Source organism: Serinus canaria, chromosome 21 (assembly GCF_022539315.1).
Source record: "Serinus canaria isolate serCan28SL12 chromosome 21, serCan2020, whole genome shotgun sequence".
NCBI lineage: Eukaryota > Metazoa > Chordata > Aves > Passeriformes > Fringillidae > Serinus > Serinus canaria.
Genome location: NC_066334.1, coordinates 1,727,356 through 1,747,647, shown reverse-complemented (window position 1 = coordinate 1,747,647; position 20,292 = coordinate 1,727,356). Strand labels below are relative to the sequence as shown.

Below are 20,292 nucleotides of genomic sequence, written 5' to 3'. Positions count from 1 at the left end.
ACCCTCACAAAACCCGGCCGCCGTTTTCCTCTTTTCCCCTTTTCTCCTTTTCCCCCTTTCCCCCTTTCCCCTTTTCCCCCTTTCCCCCTTTCCCCTTTCCCCCTTTTCCCCCTTTTTCCTTTTTTCCTCTTTTTCCCCTTTTCCCATTTTCTCCTTTCCCATTTCCCTTTTTCCCATTTTCCCGTTTCCCCCTTTTCCCCTTTTCCCGTTTTTTCCCGTTTTCACCCCTTTTCCTCCAGTCCCGCACTCCCAGGCTGGGTTTGTTCTTTGGGAGCGAAGCGGGGAGCCCAGGACAGGGTGAAATCCCGAACCACCGGGGGTTGTTGTGCCCATGAAATCCCGAATAACTGGGGGTTGTTGTGCCCATGAAATCCCGAATATCCGGGGGTTGTTGTGCCCATGAAATCCCGAATATCTGGGGGTTGTTGTGCCCATGAAATCCCGAATATCCGGGGGTTGTTGTGCCCATGAAATCCCGAATATCCGGGGGTTGTTGTGCCCATGAAATCCCGAATAACCGGGGGTCGTTGTGCCCATGAAATCCCGAATATCCGGGGGTTGTTGTGCCCAGGGCGGGCGCTGCTCGGCAGCGAACAAAGCTCCCTGCAAAGCCTCCACAAAGGAGGGCATTTTCCGGGAAGAACAACACCCGCTCCAGATCCCGCCTGCTCCATCCCTAAAAACCCACGGGACGCTCCCGTCCCAGCCCGGGGCTCGCGCTGCTTCCAGAGGAAAGGAAAGGCAGGGAAATGGGATTTTCCCAGCCCCACTGGGACCCCAGTTGTCCCTCATTACCAGGAATTTAATTAACGTCTTCCCAGGCCGTTCTGTCTAAGAAAACTTGGCCCTCGCACCAAAGTGAGGCGGGATTTGGGAATTGCAGGGATGGGAAAAACTCATCCCAGAGGCGCCCGAGCAGAACCGGGTGTGGAATGATCCCATCCCTACGGATGGATCCGGCCTGGAGAGGTGTTTATGGAAAATGAGGGGATATATCCATGTGTTTGTCCAAAACACAGGGAGACACGCTGATATATTTATGGAATATCAGGGATCTAGCAATGTATATCTGTACTGCTGTATTTATAGGGATCTAGCAATATATATCTATATCACATGTACATTTCCACACTTTATAGGGATGTATCGATGTATTTACCCAAAACACAGGGAGACACACTGATAGATTTATGGAATATTAGGGATCTAGCAATATATATTTGTACTTAAATATTTATAGGGATTTAGCAACATATATCACATATACATTTACACACTTTATATATAATATAGGGATATATTGATGTATTTATCTAAAATACAGGGAGACACACCAATATATTTATGTAATATTAGGGATCAAGTAATATATATTTGTGTAAGATAGGGATTTAGTAATATGTATCTATATAATATAGAGATTTAACAATATATATATATTCAAATTATATAGGGATTTAGCAGTATATATTTCTATGACATGCATATATTAACATGTCTATATAATATAGGGATATATTCATGTATTTATCTAAAATATAGGGAGACATATTGATATATTTAAGTAATATTAGGGATCTAGTAATATGTGTTTATATAAGAGGGATTTAGTAATGTATATTTATATAATATATGGATTTAGCAGTATATGTTTATATAACACATATAAACACACTTTATATATAATGTAGGGATATATCAATGTATTTATCTAAAATACAGGAAGGCATTGATATATTTAAGGAATATTAGGGATTTAGTAATATATATTTATGTATTTTAGGAATTTAGCAATATATATTTATATAAGAGAGGGATTTAGCAGTATATATTTATATAGCATGTATATATTAACCCTCTATATAATACAGCAATATATTGATGTATTTATCTAAAATACAGGGAGATATGTTCATATATTTATGTAATATTAGGGATCTAGTAACATATATTTATATAAGAGAGGGATTTAGTGATATATATTTTATATATTATAGAAATTTTGAAATATATTTATTTCTATATATAGGGATTTAGCAGTATATATTTACATAGCGTGCATATATTAACTCTCTATATAATATAGTGATATATTGATGTATTTATCTAAAACACAGGGAGTTATGTTGATATATTTATATAATATAGGGATCTGGTAATGCATATTTATATAAGAGAGGGATTTAGTAATATATATTTATATATGTATTTAATAATATATATTTATATTGATATTTTTATGTAATATAGGGATTTAGCAATATGTATATTTATATAATAGAGGGATCTAGTAATGTGTATTTATATAAGGTAGGGATTTAGTAATATATATTTATATAATATATGGATTTAATGATATATAAATTGATATATTTATGTAATATAGAGATTTAGCAAAATGTATATTTATATAATATAGGGATCCAGTAATGTGTATTTATATAAGGTAGGGATTTAGTAATATATGTTTATATAAAATCCGATTTTAACAATATATATTTATCTTGATATATTTATGTAATATAGGGATTTAGCAAAATGTATATTTATAAAATATAGAGATTTAGTAATGTGTATTTATATAAGATAGGGATTTAGTAATATATATCTATATAATATAGGGATTTAGCAATATATTTATATGATATAGGGATCTAGTAACGTGTATTTATACTGATGTGTTTATATAGGATAGGGATTTAGCAATGGATGTTTATATATTATAGGGATCTAGTAATAAATATTGATATTGATATATTTATATAACCCAGAGCTTTAGCAATGTATATTTACACGTATTGCATACATCACCACAGTTTATCTATAGCACAGGACCATGTTAACAGATAACAGAGGCAATGATACATAATCGGGCCCTTAGGCAGATAAATCTTTATGAGAGCAGAACAATCTAGAATTTATATTATTCCGTGTATTAAATACGTGGGTGTCTGTAGTGCAGCTCGGGCCATTTTCCCTGGAAAACAGGATGGGAATGGGCCTTGTGGGGATCGGGGGGTCTGGGGAGGGTTTGGGGTGGGCAGCGGGTTTGGGGCAGGGAGGAGATTTTGGGGAGGGGGTTTTGGGGCAGGGGTTTGGGGGCAGGGGGAGTTTTGGGGCAGGGGTTTGGGGGGAGGGGGAGTTTTGGGGCAGGGGTTTTGGGGGGAGGGGGGGTTTTTGGGGCAGGGGTTTGGGGGCAGGGAGTGGGTTTTGGGGCAGGGGTTTGGGGGGAGGGGGGTTTTGGGGCAGGGGTTTTGGGGCAGGGAGGGGGTTTTAGGGCAGGGGGTTTGGGGGGAGGGGGGGTTTTTGGGGCAGGGGTTTTGGGGCGGGGAGGGGGGGTTTTAGGGGCAGGGGTTTTGGGGCCGGGGTTTGGGGGGAGGGGGGGTTTTAGGGGCGAGGGTTTTGGGGCGGGAGCAGTGCCCACCCCAGGCTGTCCCGCAGGATGGCCGGGCGCAGGATGTGCCGCGCCGTGCGGGATTTCCTCTTCGCGCAGACGGTGCAGGCGCCGCTCGAGGTCTACTCGGAGTGGCTCAGCGTGGGCCACGTGGACGAGTTCCTCACCTTCGTCCCTGCCCTGGACAGGAAGGTGCCGACCCCAGAGCCTGCCCAGGGCTCTTCACAGCACCCCAAAAATCCCCTTTGGCAGCTCTTTGTCCTTCTGGGGCTCTGGGGCATGGAGCCCCTTTGGGGTGACCCGGGGGGATGGATTGGGGATTGGCATGGGCTTCCCATGGCCCTGGGATGGATTTGGGATTAGCATGGGCATCCCATGGCCCTGGGATGGATTTGGAATTGCTATGGGCATCCCATGACCCTGGGGCTGGGTTTGGGATTGGCATGGGCATCCATGGCCCTGGGGATGGATTTGGCATCTCTGTGGGCATCTCATGGCCCCAGGGCTGGGTTTGGGATGGCCGTGGTGCCTCCCAGGCAGACTCTGGGGTGTTTTATCCCCACACCAGGGCTGACCCCCAGGCTCTGTCCCGCAGGGATTCCGGCTGCTCCTGGCCAGTCCCAACGCCTGCTACAAACTCTTCAAGGAGAAGCAGCAGCAGGGCCACGGGGAGGCCACGCAGTTCCTTGGTGAGGGCCGGCTGAGGCCATCCCTAGGGAACGGCATTCCTGCTGTCCCTTCTTGCTGTCCCTTCCAAGTATCCATTCCCAGTGTCCATCCCGCTGTCCCTTCCCACCATCCCTTCCTGCTGTCCATCCCAATGTCCATCCCTCTGTCCATCCCACTGTCCATCCCTCTGTCCCTGACTGCTCCCACACCCCAGGGCTGAAGGGCAGGGAGCAGAAGAGCATTGATGAGATCCTGGCGGACGAGTCCCTGCGCAGCGACAACCGCCACGTGCAGGTGGGACCCGGGGGATCCCCTCCTCCTTCAGGGGGTTCCGGGGTGCAGGGAGGGATTTGGGGGCTGGGGAATGGCCGGAGTGCCCGGAGGGGGCGAGGAGAGGGAGACGACCCAAGGGACAGGGAGGTGGCAGATGGATGGGATGGGATGGGATGGGATGGGATGGGATGGGATGGGATGGGATGGGATGGGATGGGATGGGATGGGATGGGATGGGATGGGATGGGATGGGATGGGGTGGGGTGGGGTGGGGTGGGGTGGGGTGGGGTGGGGTGGGGTGGGGTGGGGTGGGAGGTTGTGCACAGGAATAGGTGGGATCCAGGCAGGATCCAGCGGGGCCAGTGGGTGGGATGTGGAGGGCTGGGATGGCAGTTCCGGGTCCTTCCCACAGCGCTGCATCGACTGGAACCGCGACCTGCTGAAGCAGGAGCTGGGGCTGAGCGAGCAGGACATCGTGGACATCCCGCAGCTTTTCATCCTGACCAACTCCCGCGCCGACGCGCTGTTCCCAGACATGGTGAGACCCCGACCCCGCAACCCTGCCCCGATCCCAATCCCCTGGGATCCATCCCTGCTGCACTCCCCGTGCCCTCCAGGTGAACATGCTGGTGCTGGGCCGGCACCTGGGCATCCCCAAGCCCTTCGGGCCCGTGGTGGGCGGGCGCTGCTGCCTGGAGCAGCGTGTGCGGGAGCTGCTGGAGCCGCTGGGCCTCTCCTGCACCTTCATCGACGACTTCTTCTCCTACCACCTCCTGTCGGGGGACGTGCACTGCGGCACCAACGTGCGCCGCAAGCCCTTCGCCTTCAAGTGGTGGCACATGGAGCCCTGACCCCCCTGGGCCGGGTCCTGCAGGGGAAGGTGCATTTCCTGCAGCCCAGGGGAAGGTGCATTTCCTGCGCCGGAAAAGCACCGACAGCTCGGGTTTGGCCAATAAAGCTTCACGGACACTGAGGGGGCAGCGCTTCCCCGTTTCTTGTCCTTCCTTCCTCCGCTCCCGGCGTGAAGATGTCGTTTGAAGCCTGGTTTTGGGCACGGGGCTTTGGTTTGGGGCTGGTGGGGACAGCAGGGGTGGGGAGGCTGCGCTGGGGGTGCAGGCTCCATCCTACGGCCGCGGAGTCAGCGGCTGATGACACCCCAAAGTTTCCTGTTTTGGCCAAAAAATCGCTTCCTTCTGGGGAACCTGGTTCTCAGGCTGCAGGAACCCCTCCTTGCCCTCCTCGGGACCTTTTCACCCCTTCTCCAGGAGGGAATTTCCTCCGCTCTTCGTCTCCACCGGAGCGCAACACTTCCCCGTGCCCGCCTGGCACCCGCCTGGCACCGCCTGGCACCGCCCCGGGAACCGAAACCCGCCCCGTGCCCCGGGCACGGCCCGGCCCTGCTCAGCCCCGCTGCAGTTCTGGGGCCGGACACGCTTATTTTGGGCAATTTGCTCCCCTGGCAGCGTTCCTGAGGTGCAGCCGCACCTGCGGCTCGAACTCCTGCGGCGCTGGAGAACCGCACGGGATGCTCCCACGCATCCCGCTCCCCCGCCCACCTTTTGCCCCAAAAGCGGATTTCTGACCCCATTTCCAACCCCATTCCCTGGGGCTGTGTCCCTGCTGATATTCACGGGTCCCGAGGAGCGACATTAAATCCGGGCCGCGCGTGACGGCGGGGAGGGGGTTTGGGAACAGCTGCAGGGACAAAGGGCTCTCCGCCCCCACGCGCAGCCGAGGCTTTAATTAAAACAAAGGCGATTAAAGCCGCCGGGGGTCCGCTGTCCCCAGCGCAGGTGACAGCCCCCGGCAGCGCCCCGCGGAGCCGGCCGAGCGCCCTCCCCGCCCCGCCGGCCCTCCCCGGAGGGAGAATTCCAGCGCTTTGTCCCGGCCGAACAAACGAAACCTTTCAGCAGAAGGAGAAATCGAACCCGGCCGTGCCCGGCGCTGGCGCGGGCCCAGCGCGGCTCGGGTGTCGCGGTGAATATTTCACGGCGTGGGCCGGACGGGGGCCGCTCCCCCCGCGTCCCTCGGTGCTGGCCGGAGCCCGGAGCCCCCCGGAGCCCCGAACATCCCGTGGGCGTCCCGGGCCGCTTCCCCCCGCTCCGACCGCCGGGAGCGCGGCCGGACCCGCGCACACCCAGCCCGGAGGTGGGATTAGGCCGGGCTTTGGCTGATCCCCTCCCAGCAGCCCGGCTTTATAAATCCCCCGCGGCCGCCGGGCGCGGCACCCGAGGGTGCCCGGGGCGGCCGCGATGGCGCAGCAGCGCCGTGTCCAGCTGTCCACGCAGCGCCCCGGCAGCGCCGTGTGCGTGCTGGGCACCGAGCTGGCCCTGGACGTGTGCGGGTGAGCGCGGGGCACAAATCCGCTTTTTCCCCGTGATCCCATTAACCAAAGCCCGAAAATAGTGCGCGGTGGGGCGGGGGCGGTGCTGCTGCTCCGGGGGCTTTTCCCAGGGGATGCTGTCCCGGGAGGGGGAAGGGTGGGATTCCCGGTGCCCCTTCCCAGTGTGCATCCCCATTGTCCCTTCCCGCTGTCCATCCCTACGGTTCATCCCCACTGTCCCTCTGTCCATCCCTCTGTCCATCTGTCCATCTGTCCATCCCTGCTGTCCATCCCTACTGTCCCTTCCCATTGTCCATCCCTCTGTCCATCTGTCCATCCCTCCGTCCATCCCTCTGTCCATCCCGCTGTCCATCTGTCCATCCCTGCTGTCCATCCCTACTGTCCCTTCCCAGTGTCCATTCCTCTGTCCATCCCCTCTGTCCATCTGTCCATCCCTCTGTCCATCCTGCTGTCCATCTGTCCATCCCTCTGTCCGTCCCTCTGTCCATCCCTCACAGACGCTCTGAACATCTCCGCAGCAGCCCGGCCGCACCATTCCCAGCGGGATTTTCCCACTTTGGGGTGCCACAAGCCCTTTTTGGGGTTTTAACGCTGCGCCCCACATCCCGGCGGGATGAGATAAGAAACATTTCTTATTTCCCGCGTTGGGGGCGGGCAGAGAGCGAACCCCGGCCCGGCTCCGGCTCTCTCTCCGCAGCGGCTCCGGGGTTTTGCTCCCTGCTCCCTGCCCGTCCCCTCCGCTGCCCCGGCCCGGAATTTTCCCATTCCTGCGTTTCCTTCTCCCGGGTCCGCATCCGCTCCGGGCCCGCCGCCCGCGGCCTCCCGAGCGGGGCGGGGCGGGACGGGCTCCGGCCTGCCCGGCCGCGCTCGGAAATGCCGATTTTGGGGAGATCCGTGCCCAAACCAGCCCCGGGCAGCGCCGGCATCGATCGCATCGCGGCCGGGGCCCGTCCCCGCTGCCCTCGGGAGGTTCGCGGGTTTTGCTGCAGGATTTGGGGCGTTTCGGAGCCATTCCTGCCGTTATTTTTGTGGGATTTATTCCCGTTTATTCCCGTTTTCCATGGCAGGACGGGCCGCGCTTGGCACCGGGGATATCTCTGGATTTGGGGCATGTCGGAGCGATCCCTGCGGTTCTTTCCGTGGGATTCATTCCCGCCTATTCCCGTGTATTCCCAGGCGCGCTTTGCACCGGGAATATCCCGGGATTTGGGGTTTTTCCAGGGATTCCTGCCGCGGGGTTGGCGCCGCCGCCTTGCCCCGGGTTCGCAGCCTCGGGCGGGATTTGCTTTAATCGCCTTTGGGGATTTGCGGGAATTGCCTCTTCCGGGAGCGGCTGCCCGCACGTTTTGGGGGATTTGTGCCTATCCAGGGAATCGATGCAACTCCAGCTTGCAGGATCTGTGCACATCCAGGGAATCCATGCAATCCCAGGATTTCTGCACATCCAGGGAATCCCTGCAATCCCAGGTTGCAGGATTTGCTGCGGGATTTTTTCCGCCGTGAATGATTTATCCCCATTTCCTCTTGCAGCACGGGCTGCAGTTGCATTTTCCAGGATTAATTCCCTTTTCCAGGACCTGTTGCCGTTCTGAATTTCAGGGTTTGTTTGTATTAAAGGATTTCTCAGAGTTTCACAGCTCAGCACTTGCTGCCTCCACGTTTTCCAGGATTTTTTGCATTTTCCAGGACTTTTTGCTGTTCTAAATTGCAGGGTTTTTTCCCATTGAAGGATTTATCCCAATTTCATATCTCAGCCCTTGTTGAAATCACATTTTCTGGGAATATTTGAATTTTCCATGACTTGCTGATATTCCAAACCCTGGGATTCGTTCCCTTTGGAAGGTTTCACCCCAGTTCCACATCCCAGCCCTTGCTGAGGTGGCATTTCCAAGGAATATTAAATATATTTAAATTTTATGGGAATATTTGAATTTTCCAGGAATGTTTGAATTTTCCATGACTCGCTGATATTCCAAACCCCAGGATTTGTTCCCTTTGAAGGTTTTACACCAGTTCCACACCCCAGCCCTTGCTGAGGTGGCATTTTCCAGGAATATTTGTATTTTCCATGACTCGCTGGTATTCCAAACCCCAGGATTTGTTCCCTTTGGAAGGTTTTAACCAGTTCCACATCCCAGCCCCTGCTGAGGTTGCGTTTTCTAGGAATATTTGAATTTTCTGGGAATATTTGAATTTTCCATGACTCGCTGATATTCTAAACCCCGGGATTTTTTCCCTTTGGAAGGTTTCACCCCCCATTTCAAATCCCAGCCCTTGAGGTGGCGTTTCCCAGGAATATTTGAATTTTCTGGGAATATCTGAATGTCCCATGACTTGCTGCTATTCCAAACCCCAGGATTCATTCCCAATTAAAGGATTTCCCCCAGTTCCACATCCCAGCCCCTGCTGGGGCGGCGTTTCCCGGGCACGCGTGTGTTCAGCCGCGCTCCCGGCGGAATTCCGCGTCCCTGACCCCGCTCCCCGTTCCAGCTCGGCCCCGCGCGGCGCCGCCTCCTTCCAGGCTCAGGCCTCGCCGGGGGTGAAGCTGTGGGTGCTGCACGAGGCCCGGAGCGTGAAGCTGCCCTCGAGCGTCGGGCGCTGGCCCCTGGGCGCGCGGCCCGAGCTGCTGCTGGCCATGGAGCAGCCCAGCAAGGACGTGGGCGACGAGAAGGTGCGCGACGGATCCCCGTGGTGCCGGGAGGGGGGACGGCGTTCCCGCTGGATCCCGGGATCCTGATGGGTGTTGGGATTCCTGCTGGATGCCGGGATTCCTGATGGGTGTTGGGATTCCCAATGGGATTTTGGATTCCCGCTGGATCCTGCTGGGTGTTTGGATTCCCGCTGGATCCTGGGATCCTGCTGGGTGTTGGGATTCCCGCTGGATCCTGGGATTCCTGATGGGATTTTGGATTCCCGCTGGATCCTGCTGGGTGTTTGGATTCCCACTGGATCCCGGGATCCTGATGGGTGTTGGGATTCCCGCTGGATCCTGGGATCCTGCTGGATGTTGGGATTCCTGCTGGATCCCGGGATTCCTGATGGGATTTTGGATTCCCGCTGGATCCTGCTGGGTGTTTGGATTCCTGCTGGATCCTGGGATCCTGATGGATGTTGGGATTCCTGCTGGATCCTGGAATCCTGCTGGGTGTTGGGATTCCTGCTGGATCCCGGGATTCCTGATGGGATTTTGGATTCCCGCTGGATCCTGGGATTCCTGATGGGATTTTGGATTCCCGCTGGATCCTGCTGGGTGTTTGGATTCCTGCTGGATCCCAATATTCCTGCTGGGTATTGGGATTCCCACTGGATCCCACTGGGTGCTGGGATTCCTACTGGGTTTGGGATCTCCTCTAGGTCCCAGGATCCCACCTGGTCCTGCAGTGGGTGCTGGGATCCTCACTGGGTGCTGGGATGGGTGACAGGATTCCCACTGGATCCCAGGACCCTCACTGGGTGCTGGGATGGGTGACAGGATTCCCACTGGATCCCAGGATTTCTGCTGGGTGTAGAGAGTCCTGAGGATCCCAGGATTCCTGCTGGATCCCAGGATTCCCACTGGATCCTGGGATTCCCGCTGGATACCGGGATCCTCACTGAGTGCTGGGATGGGTGCTGGGATCCCCTCTGGGTGTTGGAATTCCTGCTGGATCCCGGGATTCCTGCAGGGTGCTGGGATGGGCACTGGGATTCCCAGGGGATCCCGGGATCCCGCCCGGCCGGCTCGGTGCCAGCCCCGCTCCTCGTTGCAGGTCAGGATTTCCTATTTCCGTGAGGACGGCGGGGTTCCCGCGGGCCGGGCCGTGCTCTACCTCACCTGCGTGGGTAAGGGGCACAGCCCCAGCCCCCGGCCCAATCCCCCATTCCCAATCCCCCATTCCCGAATCCCCATTCCCAGTCCCCCATTCCCCAATCCCCATTCCCAGTCCCCCATTCACAATCCCTCATTCCTAATCCCCCATTCCCAAACCCCATTCCCCAACCCCCCATTCCCCAGTCCCCCATTCCTGAATCCCCATTCCCCAATCCCCCATTCCCAATCCCCATTCCCAATCCCCATTCCCGAATCCCATTCCCAGTCCCTCATTCCCCAATCCCCCATTCCCAATCCCCCATTCCTGAATCTCCATTCCCAATCCCCCATTCCTGAATCTCCATTCCCAATCCCCCATTCCCAACCCCCATTCCCCAATCCCCCATTCCCAATCCCCCATTCCCCAATCCCCCATTCCCAAACCCCCATTTCCAATCCCCCATTCCCAATCCTCCATTCCCAATCCCCCATTCCCAATTCCCATTTCCCAACCCCCATTCCCCAATCCCCCATTCCCAATCTCCCATTCCCCCATTCCCAATCCCCATTCCCCAATCCCCCATTCCCAATCCTCCATTCCCCAATTCCCATTTCCCAACCCCCATTTCCCAACCCCCATTCCCAATCCCCCATTCCCCAATTCCCCATTTCCCAACCGCCATTCCCAAACCCCCCATTCCCCAATCCCCCATTCCCAATCCCCCATTCCCGAATCCCCATTCCCAATCCCCCATTCCCAATCCCCCATTCCTGAATCTCCATTCCCAATCCCCATTCCCAATCCCCATTCCCAACCCCCATTCCCCAATCCCCCATTCCCATCCCCCATTCCCCAATCCCCCATTCCCAATCCCCCATTCCCGAATCCCATTCCCAATCCCCATTCCCAACCCCCATCCCCAATCCCCATTCCCCAACCTCCCATCCCCCATTCCCAATCCCCCATTCCGCAATCCCGCATTCCCATCCCCCATTCCCAAACCCCCATCCCAACCCCCATTCCCAATCCTCCATTCCCAATCGCCCATTCCCAATCCCCCATTCCCAATCCCCAATTCCCCATTCCCCAATCCCCCATTCCCCAATCCCCCATTCCCAGGATTTCCCCTTTCCCATCTCATCCCTGTCCCACAGAGGTGTCACTGGACGCTGACGTCACCCGCAGCGGGGCCGTGTGCCGGACACTGCTGGACAAGGTATCCAGAGGGGCTGGGAACACTGGGATTGGGAATTCATGGATGAGCCCCCAGGCCTTGACAGGATTGGGAATTCTTGGATGAGCCTCCAGGCTCTGATGGAATTGAAAATTCCTGGTTGAGCTTTAAACCCCAATGGGATTAGGAATTCCCAGCTGACCCCCAGACCCCAAGGGGATTGGGGATTCCCGGATAAGCCCCAGACCCCAAAGGGATTGGGGATTCCCAGCTGACCCCAGACCCCAATGGGATTGGGAATTCCTAGCTGACCCCAGAGCCCCAAAGGGATTGGGGATTCTCGACTGACCCCAGATCCCAATGGGATTGGGAATTCCTAGCTGACCCCCAGAGCCCCAATGGGACTGGGAATTCCCGGTTGACCCCAGATCCCAATGGGATTGGGAATTCCCGGCTGAGCCCAGACCCCAATGGGATTGGGAATTCCCAGCTGAGCCCAGACCCAGTGGGATTGGGAATTCCTGTCTGACCCCCAGACCCCAATGGGATTGGGGATTCCTGGATGAGCCCGCAAACCCCAATGGGATTGGGCATTCCTGGCTGAGCCCAGACCCAGTGGGACTGGGGATTCCTGGATGAACCCGCAGGCCCTAATGGGATTGGGAATTCCCAGCTGAGCCCAGACCCCAGTGGGATTGGGAATTCCTGTCTGACCCCCAGACCCCAATGGGATTGGGCATTCCTGGCTGAGCCCAGACCCAGTGGGATTGGGCATTCCCGGCTGAGCCCAGACCCCAGTGGGATTGGGCATTCCCGGCTGAGCCCAGACCCCAGTGGGATTGGGCATTCCCGGCTGAGCCCAGACCCCAGTGGGATTGGGCATTCCCGGCTGAGCCCAGACCCCAGTGGGATTGGGAATTCCCGGCTGAGCCCAGACCCCAGTGGCATTGGGCATTCCCGGCTGAGCCCAGACCCCAGTGGGATTGGGCATTCCCGGCTGAGCCCAGACCCAGTGGGATTGGGCATTCCCGGCTGAGCCCAGACCCAGTGGGATTGGGCATTCCCGGCTGAGCCCAGACCCCAGTGGGATTGGGCATTCCCGGCTGAGCCCAGACCCAGTGGCATTGGGCATTCCCGGCTGAGCCCGGCCCCGCTCCGTGTCCCCAGGCCAGCTGGACGTGGGGTCCCGAGGGTCACGGGGCCGTGCTCCTCGTCAACTGCGACCGCGACGACCCCGGCGCCGAGGGCCTGGACAACGAGGACGGCGCCGTGCGCTCCTACAATGGTCCCGACAGCCCCCAGCCCCCGTCTCTCGCTTCCCCCTCCCCTTCCCCACTTTTCCCTCCCTTTTCCCTTAATTTTCCCACTTTCTCCTCAATTTTCCATTCCTAACGCAGCCCAGAGCCCAAATTTTCCCACTTTTCCCGCAATTTCCCCTTTCTTCCAAAGCCCAGAACCCGCCGCTTTCCCATTTTCCCCTCTATTTTTGCCTCCTACCACAGCCCAGGACCCCTCCCACTCTCTCACTTTTCCCTCAATTTTCTCCCACTTCTCCCTCAGTTTTCCCTCCCTACCCAAGCCCAGAACCCCCAATTTTCCCACTTCTCCCCTTTTTCCTCATTTTTCCCCTTTCCTCGTTTTTCCCCTTTCCCCTCAGTTTTCCCCTTTTCCCTGGGTTTCCCCCTTTTCCCTCAGTTTCTCACTTTTCCCCTCAGTTTCCCCTCTTCCCCAGGTTTTCCCCTTTTACCCCAATTTCCCCCTTTCCCCTCAGCTTCCCCCTTTTCCCCAAGTTTCCCTCAGTTTCTCCCTTTTCCTTCAGTTTTCGCTTTTCCCTCGGTTTCCCTCTTCTCCCTCAGTTTCCCCCAGGTTTTCCCCTTTCCCCCCGGCTTTCCCTGAGCCGTGCCCGTTCCCCAGACCTGCAGGACATGGCACAGCTGGTGCTGAGGACGCGCGGGCCCCGCGCCACCTTCGCCGGGCACCGCCTGCTGCTGCACCTGGACTTCGGCCACGCCGACAAGATCAGGGTTTTCTACGGGGGCAGTGAGTGCCCGGATTTGGGGGATTTGGGGGGATTTTGGGGGCACAGACCCCCCCGGCTCGCCGGGATCAACCCCAGATCCTTGCGCTGCTTCTCCAATGCCCCCGGAGAGCCCCAGACCCCGATGGGATTGGGAATTCCTGTCTGACCCCCAGACCCCGATGGGATTGGGAATTCCCAGCTGAGCCCCAGACCCCAGTGGGACTGGAGATTCCTGGATGAACCCGCAGGCCCTAATGGGATTGGGAATTGCCAGCTGAGCCCCAGACCCCGATGGGATTGGGAATTCCTGTCTGAGCCCCAGACCCCAGTGGGATTAGGAATTCCCAGCTGACCCCCAGACCCCAGTGGGATTGGGGATTCCTGGATGAACCCACAGGCCCTAATGGGATTGGGAATTCCCAGCTGAGCCCCAGACCCCGGTGGGATTGGTAATTCCCAGCTGAGCCCCAGACCTCGATGGGATTGAGAATTCCCAGCTGAGCTCCAGATCCTGATGGGATTGGGAATTCCTGTCTGACCCCCAGACCCCAGTGAGATTGGGGATTCCTGGATGGGCCCGCAGGCCCTAATGGGATTAGGAATTCCCAGCTGACCCCCAGACCCTGATGGGAGCTGATCCAGGCGGGGTTCGCTCCCCGCGGGGTTCGGGGCGGCTTTAGGGACGAGGGGGAACGCTGTGGGAACGGGGCTGGGGTTTGGCTTGGAGGGGTCCCCGATGTGTCCCGCAGATGGCACCGAGCTGGAGATGTTCCAGCCCGTCCTGGGGGGCTCCAAGCTGAGCTACAGCGTGCGGCCGAGCCGGCACCACCACGAGAGCGTCTTCTACGTGGAGGGCCTGGCCTTCCCCGACGTGGGATTCTCGGGCCTCGTGTCCCTGCATGTCACCCTGCTCGAGAGCCCTGGAAAGGTCCGGCCTGGGGGCACCAGGGGTGGGACAGCGGGGACAGATCCCAGACTCCATCCCCACCATCCCAGGGAGGGCTGGGACAGCAGGGACTGATCCCAAACTCCATCCCAAACATCCCAGAATCCCCATTTTCTCCTCAGTTTTCCCTTTCTGTCACCACCCAGAACTCCCATTCTCCCACTTTCCCCTCAATTTTTCTCCCCAGGGGGAGATGGCACTGCAGGGACAGATCCCAAACTCCATCCCCAACTCTCCAGGGGGGGTTGGGACAGCGAGGACAGATCCCAAACTCCATCCCTGCCTTCCCAAAGGGGGTTGGACAGCAGGGACAGATACCAAACTCCATTCCCACCATCCCAGGGTGGGCTGGGACAATGGGGATAGATCCTGAACTCCATCCCCACCATCCCAGAACCCCCATTTTCCCTTAATTTTCCCTTTCTACCACCACCCAGAACTCCCGTTCTCCCACTTTTCCCTCAAGTTTTCTTTCCTGGAGGGGCTGGGACAGCAGGGACAGATCCCAAACTCCTTCCCTGCCATGCCAGGAGGGGTAGGACAATGGGGACAGATCCCAAACTCCATCCGCACCACTCCAGGGGGGGGTTGGGACAGCGAACACAGATCCCAAACTCCCTCCCTGCCATCCCAGGGGGGTTGGGTCAGTGGGGACTGATCCCAAACTCCATCCCTGCCATCCCAGGGGGGTTGGGTCAGTGGGGACTGATCCCAAACTCCATCCCTGCCATCCCAGGGGGGTTGGGTCAGTGGGGACTGATCCCAAACTCCATCCCTGCCATCCCAGGGCCTCCTGGAGTCACCGATCTTCACGGACACCGTGGTGTTCCGTGTGGCTCCCTGGATCATGACGCCCAACACGGCGGCGCCGCTCGAGGTCTTTGTCTGCAGGTGGGTGCTGCTGGGCGCTCCCACCCTGCGCGCGCCGGATCCGCTCCCAAATCCCGATTCTCCCGTTTTCCCCCCAGCGTGGCCAAGAACGAGGAGTTTGTGGCGGCCGTGGGCGCGCTGGCCGAGCGGGCGCGGTGCCCGCTGACCGTGTGCCCGGCGCCGCAGAACCGCCAGGACCGCTGGATCCAGGTGGGAGCGGGCGCGCCCGGCCCCCCCTCGCCGCCGCAGCGCTGGGGGGTCCCAAAATTCTCCGTCCCTCCTCCAGGATGAGATGGAGTTCGGCTACATCCAAGCCCCCCACAAGACCCTCCCCGTGGTCTTCGACTCGCCCCGGGACCTTGGCCTGAAGGATTTTCCTGTCAAGAGCATCCTGGTATCCAGCCCCTTCCTCCTGCCAGGCCCAGCCTGGCAACCCCCTAAAAGATGGGAAAAATCCCCTAAAAACTGGGATAAATCCCTTTAAAAATTGAGAAAAATCCCCTAAAAACTGGGATAAATCCCTTTAAAAATTAGGATAAATCCCTTTAAAAACTGGGATAAATCCCCTAAAAACTGGGATAAAACCCCTAAAAGCTGGGATAAATCCCTTTAAAAACTAGGATAAATCCCTTAAAAACTGGGATAAATCCCCTAAAAACTGGGATAAATCCCCTAAAAACTGGGATAAATCCCTTAAAAACTGGGTTAAACCCCCTAAAAACTGGGATAAATCCCTTTAAAAACTGGGATAAATCCCCTAAAAACTGGGATAAATGCCTTTAAAAATTGGGATAGATCCCCTTATCTCCTGCATTTTTGGGGTGGGATGCTCCAGCACAGAGGATTTGGTGCTGACAGCTGCATTTTTTAAACCATTTTCTCCCATTTTCCCACCACCCAGGGCCCCGATTTTGGCTACGTGGCCCGGCCGGCTCCAGAGGGCGTTTCCAGCCTGGATTCCTTCGGGAATCTGGAGGTGAGCCCGCCCGTGACGGTGCGGGGCAAGGAGTACCCCTTGGGGCGCATCCTGATCGGCAGCAGCTTCCCCAGGTGAGCCGGGAGCAGGGAAAGCCCAGAGCCAGGATTTCCCGGGCCCGTGTGGGGTGGGCTCCGAGCGGAGCCTCCCCCAAGCCCGGCGCTCCCGCAGGGTGGGCGGCCGCAGGATGGCCAAGGCCGTGCGGGATTTCCTGCTGGCCCAGAAGGTGCAGGCGCCCGTGGAGCTCTTCTCGGACTGGCTCAGCGTCGGGCACGTGGACGAGTTCCTGAGCTTCGTCCCTGCGCCCGACCGGAAGGTAACGGGTCCCGGGAGTGGAAAAAAGCGGGATGAGACCCTCAGAGCCTTCCTCACCTCCTCCTCCTCCTCCTCCTCCTTCCCCGCAGGGATTCCGGCTGCTCCTGGCCAGCCCCAGCGCCTGCTACCAGCTCCTGAAGGAGAAGCAGGAGGAGGGGTTCGGCGAGGCCGCGATGTTCCAGGGTAGGGCAGGACGGGCAGTGGGGATCCATGGGTTTGTTTCCCCTTTTTCCTGCAAAATGTGGTGGGGGAGCTGGATGGACCCTGAAAGCCGGCTGGGAAGTGGGGGCAGAATGGAGGAGAATTGATTGATTAATTAATTAATTAATAAAAGCTGCAGGGGTTGGGTTGCTGGGTTGCTCCGGGGTCAGAGCTGGAGCTGAGCCCGGCTGACCTGGGGTGGAATTCCAGCCTGGCTCCCTCTCGGCAGGGCTGGACAGGGTGCCCAAGCCAACCATAAACGAGATCCTGGCTAACGAGGAGCTCCGCAAGTTCAACGACTACGCCCAGGTGAGGACGGGGAGCAGGAGGCTCCGACCCATCCGTGTCCTTTTGTCTCCCCATCCCTCCTTCCTCCCTTCCATCCCTCCACCCATCCTCCATCACCACCCTTCTCTCCATCCATCTCCCCACTGCTCCGTCCCTCCTTCCATCCATCCCTTCCTCCATGGATCCATCTCTTCCTCCCTCCCTCATCCATCCATCATCCATCCATCCATCCATCCATCCATCCATCCATCCATCCATCCATCCATCCATCCATCCATCCATCCATCCATCCATCCATCCCTCCCTCCAGCTGCCTGCCCATCCTGACATCCATCCCTCTGTCCCTTTTCCCATGCCTTCATCCCTCCATCTCCCCATCCCATTGTCCATCTCCTTGTTCCTCCATCCCTTTCCCCCCCTTTGTCCCATCATTTGTCCATCCTTTTGTCCCTCCATCTCCCCATCCCGCTGTCCCCCTTCTGTCCCTCCCTCCCTGGTGGCTCCCAGAGCTGCATCAGCTGGAACCGGGACATCCTGAAGCGCTCGCTGGGCCTGGCCGAGCCGGACATCCTGGACATCCCGCAGCTCTTCCGGAGCAACGCCACCTCGGAGGCCGAGGCTTTCTTCCCGGACATGGTAGTAGCACCCCTGACCTCCCCGGGGTGGGATTGGGGTTGGGATCAGGGTTAGGGATGGGGCCGGGATGTTACCAGATGGGATTGGGGCCGGGATCGGGGCTGGGATGTTCCCTGATGGGATTGAGGTTCCTCTGGCCGGAATGGGACTGGGATGCTCCCTAGGGTGAGATCGGGACTGGGGCTGGGATGTCCCCAAGCCAGGATCGGGGCTGGGATGTTCCCTGATGGGGTCAAGGTTTCCCCAGGGTGGGATTTGGGCTGTGTTGTTCCCTGATGGGATTGAGCCGGGATGCTCCCTGGGGTGGGGTCAGGCTGGGATCTCCCCAGGGAGGAATCAGGGCCAGGATGTTCCCTGATGGGATCGGGGCTGGGATGTCCCTGGAGTGGGATCAGGGCCGGGATATTCCCTGGGCTGGGATGTGTCCTGCTGGGATGAGGATGTGCCCTGATGGGATGGGGATGTCCCTGGGCTGGGATGTGCCCTGAAGGGATAAGGATGTGCCCTGAAGGGATGGGGATGTGCCCTGGAGAGATGGGGCTGTGCCCTGCTGGGATGAGGATGTGCCCTGAAGGGATGGGGCTGTCCCTGGGCCGGGATGTGCCCTGGGGTGGGATTGGGGCCGGGATGTCCCTGGGCTGGGATGTGCCCTGCTGGGATCAGGATGTTCCCCGAAGGGCTGGGGCTGTCCCTGGCCGCTCCCTGCTGCACTCCCCGTGCCCTGCAGGTGAACATGCTGGTGCTGGGCCGGCACCTGGGCATCCCCAAGCCCTTCGGGCCCGTGGTGGGCGGGCGCTGCTGCCTGGAGCAGCGTGTGCGGGAGCTGCTGGAGCCGCTGGGCCTCTCCTGCACCTTCATCGACGACTTCTTCTCCTACCACCTCCTGTCGGGCGAGGTGCACTGCGGCACCAACGTGCGCCGCAAGCCCTTCGCCTTCAAGTGGTGGCACATGGAGCCCTGAGGGGGCTCCGGCCCCGCCGCGTCCCCTCCCGCCCCAGTCCCCGCCCTGTCCCTGCCGAGTGCCTTCGGGGCTGGAAATAAATCCGGGCTGCGGCCGCGGGGCTCTCCTGGCACTGGGAGAACGCTGGACTGGTGAAACTGGTGGGGAGTGGGGTGGGGGTGGGGCTCTGGAACCGCTGTCGCGGTGCCAAAAATCCACGTGGGATCAGGGAATTATGGAATCGTGGAACCAGGGAAACATGGAATCTTGGGATGGAGGGACTTTCAAGCTCATCCATTCCCGGGGGCAGGGACACCTCCCACTGTCCCAGGCTGCTCCAAGCCCCAATGTCCAGCCTGGCCTTGGGCACCCAGGGGCAGCCAGGGCTGCTCTGGGAATTCCATCCCAGCCCCTTCCTACCCTCTCAGGGAAGGATTTATCCCAAACATCCCAATACAAACTGTCCCTCTTTAGTCTGAAGCCATTCCCTGGCTCCTGTCCCTCCATCCTTATCCCCAGTCCCTCTCCAGCTCTCCTGGAGCCCCTTCAGGCCCTGGAAGGGCTCTGAGCTCTCCCTGGAGCTTCTCCCCTCCAGGTGAGCATTCCCAGCTCTCCCAGCAGAGCTGCTCCATCCCTCTGATCCCCCTGGAGCCTCCTCTGGCCTGGCTCCGGCAGCTCCCGCAGCCCCTCCTGGAGCCTTCCCAAGCTGGGAATTCCTCAGGAATGGCCCCATGGGAATGCGGGAACGGCACACCTGGATCCTTCCCCAAGCTGGGAATTCCTCGGGAATGTGGGAATGGCCCCTCAGGAATGCAGGAATGAGCCTCCTGGATCCTTCCCAAAACTCAGGAATTCCCTGGGAATGCAGGAATGGCCCCTATGGAATGTGGGAACAACCCCCCCCCCCCCCCCCCCAGCTTTTGGGGCTTGAAGTGGGGTTTTGGTGATTCCCCACTCCAAATCCTAAACACTGCTAAAAAAGCAGGATTTGGGATTTTCCTGCTGGCTGCTCCCCCCGCCTGGGATCTCCCCTCTAAAACCTCCTGGAAAACGACCCCCGATCCCAAAAATTGACCAAAACCCATTTGTTTTTTACTGCAAACTCCCCGAGCGCCGCCCCGGGGGAGATGGGAAGGAGCAAAAATCCATGGAAAAATCCAGGAGAATCCCTAAAAACGGCCCAAAGGGAGCGGGAATGGCGCGGGGCAGAGCTGGGCTCTGCTCCTGAAGGCACCTCGAGATTCCAGCACAGTGACCTGGCACGGAGGGAACTGGGAATGCGGGAATTCCGGCTGATCCCGGGCCAAACCATTCGCCAGAAGGAAAAAACCCCGAATTCCCGGGAAAAAAATTCCTTTGGGACTCCCCTCGTGATCCCTGAGATGTCCCCGGGGTGGGTGAGGGCGGGGAGCCCGGGAATGCTGCTGGGTTGGGATCCAGGAATGCTGCTGGGAT

At 57.2% G+C, this 20,292-nt stretch overlaps 2 protein-coding genes across 4 annotated transcripts in view; both read left to right on the top strand.

Annotated features, from left to right (window-relative positions):
* The window catches only part of LOC103820979 (protein-arginine deiminase type-1-like), a 28,561-nt gene extending 9,666 nt beyond the window's left edge, over positions 1-18,895 (top strand). Inside the window, exons 12-16 of one of the 2 annotated variants that reach the window (XM_050982678.1) lie at positions 3,442-3,586; positions 3,990-4,083; positions 4,278-4,357; positions 4,749-4,874; positions 18,625-18,895. In XM_050982678.1, coding sequence (XP_050838635.1) covers positions 3,442-3,586; positions 3,990-4,083; positions 4,278-4,357; positions 4,749-4,874; positions 18,625-18,858 — 679 coding nt within the window. In that variant the 3' untranslated portion in view covers positions 18,859-18,895. Of the gene's footprint in view, positions 1-3,441; positions 3,587-3,989; positions 4,084-4,277; positions 4,358-4,748; positions 4,875-4,953; positions 5,310-18,624 lie in introns of those variants that run through there. The other variant, XM_050982676.1, reaches the window with a different exon arrangement.
* LOC103820980 (protein-arginine deiminase type-3-like) lies at positions 7,678-18,615 on the top strand. 2 transcript variants are annotated; one of them, XM_050982680.1, is made up of 14 exons: positions 7,680-9,351; positions 10,430-10,502; positions 11,626-11,687; positions 12,813-12,930; positions 13,560-13,685; positions 14,415-14,593; positions 15,399-15,502; positions 15,580-15,691; positions 15,768-15,875; positions 16,383-16,531; positions 16,629-16,773; positions 16,862-16,955; positions 17,203-17,282; positions 17,769-18,615. In XM_050982680.1, exons 1-14 carry the CDS (start codon positions 9,010-9,012, stop codon positions 17,949-17,951), a joined length of 1,875 nt encoding a protein of 624 aa, XP_050838637.1. In that variant the 5' UTR covers positions 7,680-9,009; the 3' UTR covers positions 17,952-18,615. The 2 variants fall into 2 exon arrangements, with proteins under 2 accessions (XP_050838636.1, XP_050838637.1); XM_050982679.1 differs by having other exon boundaries at positions 7,678-9,351; positions 17,203-17,859.
* Positions 18,896-20,292: the final 1,397 nt, after the last annotated feature.